Source organism: Neolamprologus multifasciatus, chromosome 12 (genome assembly GCF_963576455.1).
Source record: "Neolamprologus multifasciatus chromosome 12, fNeoMul1.2, whole genome shotgun sequence".
NCBI classification, from domain to species: Eukaryota; Metazoa; Chordata; class Actinopteri; order Cichliformes; family Cichlidae; genus Neolamprologus; species Neolamprologus multifasciatus.
In genome coordinates, this window is record NC_140450.1 from 755877 (window position 1) to 760221 (window position 4345).

Consider the following 4345-nt stretch of genomic DNA (forward strand, 5'->3'; position numbering starts at 1 on the left):
GCAGGTGAGGTTTACGGCACAAAGAAGCACGATGAGTGAACCCTGAAGTTACCTGGATACCAAACACCTCCTTCCTGCTCGAGCACGTTCAGAGGAAAATCTTCAGTTTATTTTATATGAGAGCATCAGCAGAGTCAGGCATCAGGTGTAATGCCACAGCTTTACCAGCAGGTGTCACTTGTTAACAATTTAGAAAGGCCTGCACCTGTGAGAGTAATCAGATTACACACCAATCACCCACACAGTTCAGCAGAAACGCTCCAGATTTACTCTGTTAGAACACATTTCAGTGACATCACTTCCTGTCACAGCTCAGGTGTTCGGCTGCAGGTAAATTTTATTGCTGAAGTTCAGAACAACGTCTGTCCTTAAATACAATTTAAAATGGCCACGCCGATTGAGAGGGTGGCGGCGTGCGGACGGCGAGCTTTGAGACTCAAACATCACAACACACGTTTCAATTGTCAAGGCATCGTTTGTTTTATTCTCTTTGATTTAACGAAAAACCGTCAAGACTTTGTGGAAAAACGTTAATGCAAAAGAAACTTCCAAAAGGCAAAGTCACAAATGCAGCAACAGGATTTAACAGAATAAAAAAAAAGAAAAAAAAGGGGGGGGCAGAGGGGGATCAGGTGGATCTCCATCAATAGGAATGTTGAATGGTGGAGGGGTGGAGCCTAATCAGGGAGCAGCTACAGGAAGGGCGGTGAGCTCAGAGCTGCCCGCAGTTGGTGATGATGACCTTGCTCTTGGTTTTCCCACTACTTTCGCCGAGGCTCTCCATCTTCTCCACCACCTTCATCCCTTCGACCACGCTGCCGAACACCACGTGCTTCCCGTCCAGCCTGTGGGCACAGAGAGCGCCGTCAGGACACAGTGAGACAAACAGTCTGAATACACCAAACTGACCTCTGACCTTCAGCTTAAAAACCAACCATGACGCCTCCTCAAAAACGAGCTTCCTTTATTACCTCCTTCAGCCAAGGAGACACCAGAGGATGCTTGAGGAAACTAGCAGCCCACGCCACCAAACGCATCATGAAACGGTCTGCACGCCACGCCCTGACTAAACACGGCTGATTGGAGAGAGTTAAATCTAAACACGGGGCCGCCCCGTGATGTCAGCCACAGCAGGTTCACTGCAGCCATAACCAGCAGTCGCCTAAGGAGGGAGTGAGTGACGCGCAGAACAAGTGTGCTGCGAGGAGGATCTGTTGATGGACGCCGCGACGCTCCGAGTGCACGAGAACAAAGTGCGACCAGAGCTGAGCCCACGGACGGGGTTACCGTGTGCGTCAGTCCTGTTTGTCTGCAGGCTGAGTTTGGGTGCAGTCCCCTCCCACACCCGCGCACGTTTCAACCACGACGACCCGCTGACAGCGTTTTTAGATCAGCGCTTTCGTCGCTCGAGCTCTTTGAGATCAAACCTCGTCTGCAGCCGTGAACGCGGGCCGAGCCGAGCGGTTCACAGTTACCATCTCAGACGTTAGAATCACTTTATGTTCCACAAACATTTTATTCTGAGCAGCTCTACGTCAGGTTTAACTGAAAGACTAACACGCCGTCATGTTTGACGGACTCCCAGCTCCCGATGACGACAGCATCTGACTGTTACCTCTGGTCATTCGATAAAACACTCCAGCACACAACCCGGAGCAGGAATATTACATTTCATCAGTGCCGATGGATCACTTCACACCAGTCTGACTTCCTGTCTGTGAAGCACGGCCCGAGCACGTACGTACCATCCCGTCTTTGCGGTGCAGATGAAGAACTGAGACCCGTTGGTGTTGGGGCCGGCGTTGGCCATGGACAGGATGCCGGGGCCGGTGTGTTTCAGGCTGAAGTTCTCATCTGCGAACTTTTCGCCATAGATGGACTTTCCTCCGGTTCCGTTGTGTTTGGTGAAATCGCCGCCCTATGACATCAGAGGCACGTTACAGATCACATGTTCACACAGGTAAGGAGTACTGCATTTCTCTGTAGAACCTGCATTTTGAGCTCACCTGGCACATAAAATCCGGGATGATGCGGTGGAAGCTGGATCCCTTGTAGCCGAATCCCTTCTCGCCTGTGCAGAGGGCGCGGAAGTTCTCAGCAGTCTTGGGCACCACATCAGCACGGAGCTGCAGGAACAAAGTTCAGAGAGAGGGAAGGGATGACTTTGATCTTGAGACACCACCTCAGCCGGCAGCTCCTACGTACGGTCGCCAGCCAAACTCCGGAGGTTTATCAGCCACGGTGAACTTTGCTCAGCCCGCCCGGCAGCCTTACAGCGCCCTGCTCCGTGGCGCTGCAGGTAAACGTAGCAAGCCTGGCCGACTTCTGCTCAGCCCGAGTGGAAGAGCTGCAGCACTGCGTCTGCAGGCCCCCCACAGCAGTGACGCCACCGCGGAGGCATGACCAGAGGTGCAGCAGGATTAGGTCTGCAACTGCTCAGCAAACACACAATCTGCACCTTCATCTTTTTTATCCTCCATCTGCTGGGAGCACTGGGAAGCTCCGGTTACCCCACAAACCCCCCAACCCTGCCAGGAATGGAGTCGTTCTGGTTTGGGCCGTTTTTAAACGTGCAAGCTGGGAACGCCCATAACGTGCTGCTGCTACAAGCACAAAATGGCTGGACGGCTAGCACTCATGCTAGCTATTTTTTTAGCCTGCAGTTAACCTGGTTAAACAAACATAAGCCCGCCAACGAAGCGCCTCCATAAGCGGCAGCTCGGTTACGTAAGGTTAGGTTCTCACACAAACAAAGGGCCACACGGTAACCCCACATCCGCATCTCAACTCCCCTCCCCCCGCGGACCGCGCCAGCTCAGTGGAAGATTCCAGAAGCAAACACGGGGAACAGCGCAGTTAGCCTCGGTGGCTAACAGCCGCAGAACCGGCTACTCAAGTTTTATCACACGAGCCTCAGAAAAAGCGTTTCCCCGCCCCGTTCGCCTCACACAGGCGACAGTTCACCGACAGCAGCGCGGCTTTCCCGGGTCTGCGAAGGCTGCGCAGCCGCAACAAAGAGCCTGCAATAAAAGTAGCATTAGCATCGCTCATTCGTCGGCGGGTAAAATACTCGCTCCGAGGGGCGCGGGCCCAGTCTGCGCCTCCATGTGACTCGAGTTTGAGACATTTTCCGACCACAGCCAACCCGCTGGTCTCCAATCAACCGCGGGCTAATGGCTGTGAGCAGACAGGCATTCAAACCCGAGTCGTTCAGCCCCGGGACGCTGACATTGACATCAAAATCACACTAGCTGCATTCTACGAGCTAACGGCGGCCTCTGCAGCTGCAGTCGGCCCCGGAGCGCACCGAGCGGCGCTGGCGAGCGGCCACAAACACGTGCACACGGCCCCCCCAACACGCTCGTGACAGCTCGGCTAGCTGCTGTGATGCTACAAGGAAACAGGAGGCTGCCCCCAGCAGCTGAAGCCCGGTCCACGCTGCCAGGAAGAGCCGCGGCAGAGGTGACTATCGGCACCCAGCAGCGGTTACTAACCGCCGGCTAAATTCAGTAGCAGTAAGCCCCACCGACTCCCGGGATAAACTACCGGCCTGCGCACCGCAGCAGCGGCCTCACCTCCATCACGATCCGGCCCACGGAATTACCGTCAACGGCGATGTCGAAGAAAACTTTGGGTTTGGCCATTTCAGTAGGTCGAGCTGGAGACGGAGGACTGAGTTTTCCGGCGAAAAGACACAACGGACCACAAGGAACCGAAAAGAGCCGACGATAAAATTTATATAAGACGCGAGTGGGCGGCGTGAAATCCCAGCGAACCAGTCAGTAACGCGGGATTATTTGATTGAAGCGTGTTTAATCCAACCAGCAGAGAGAATAGCGAAAGCTTTTCTCTAAGTGGACGAGCGAGTTTAACGTTGCGTTCTATTCGTATGTCAGGCCGACCCGCCCGGGCGGGGCTTGGGTGTTGGGAAGGCTCCTGTCCTCGGAGCACCGCCCCGTTTCGGCGTCCAGTTTAAGGAAAAAGTGAATCTCTCTAGTGCCAAAGCGGCGCGCGCTACAAAAATAGACAACGCGAACCTCCAATGGCAGCAGAGCACACGAGGTGGTGGGAGGGGTGAACGTCAAGTCTGGCAGCGGGACCGTGCTGCCACCGCCGGGGGGGCGCGGTCACGCGGCCAGGGCGCGGTCCGGTGTTTCCTGCAGAGAGCGGACTTACTCATCGTGGAAATTTACTGCGCGCGGAAAAGTTCAGCTGTGCTCGAGACGAAGTTCAGCAGCACAGCTTAGCGCGCAGACTCAGACTGAGCTGCGTCACAGCTGCAGGAGGTTCATCAGGAAATCAGCTGTAAACAGTGACAGAAAACGCGTGCAGCACCCCAAACACA

The 4345-nt window shown here is 54.7% G+C and overlaps 1 protein-coding gene across 1 annotated transcript; it reads right to left on the reverse strand.

Moving 5' to 3' along the window:
* Positions 1–455: 455 nt before the first annotated feature.
* On the reverse strand, positions 456–3734 carry ppiaa (peptidylprolyl isomerase Aa (cyclophilin A)). Its single transcript, XM_085179726.1, has 4 exons — positions 3576–3734; positions 2007–2126; positions 1746–1918; positions 456–845 (listed from the first exon to the last, which is right to left on the reverse strand). The coding sequence occupies exons 1-4, from the start codon at positions 3642–3644 to the stop codon at positions 713–715; spliced, it is 495 nt and encodes a 164-aa protein (XP_085035852.1). The 5' UTR covers positions 3645–3734; the 3' UTR covers positions 456–712.
* Between the last annotated feature and the right edge of the window lie 611 nt (positions 3735–4345).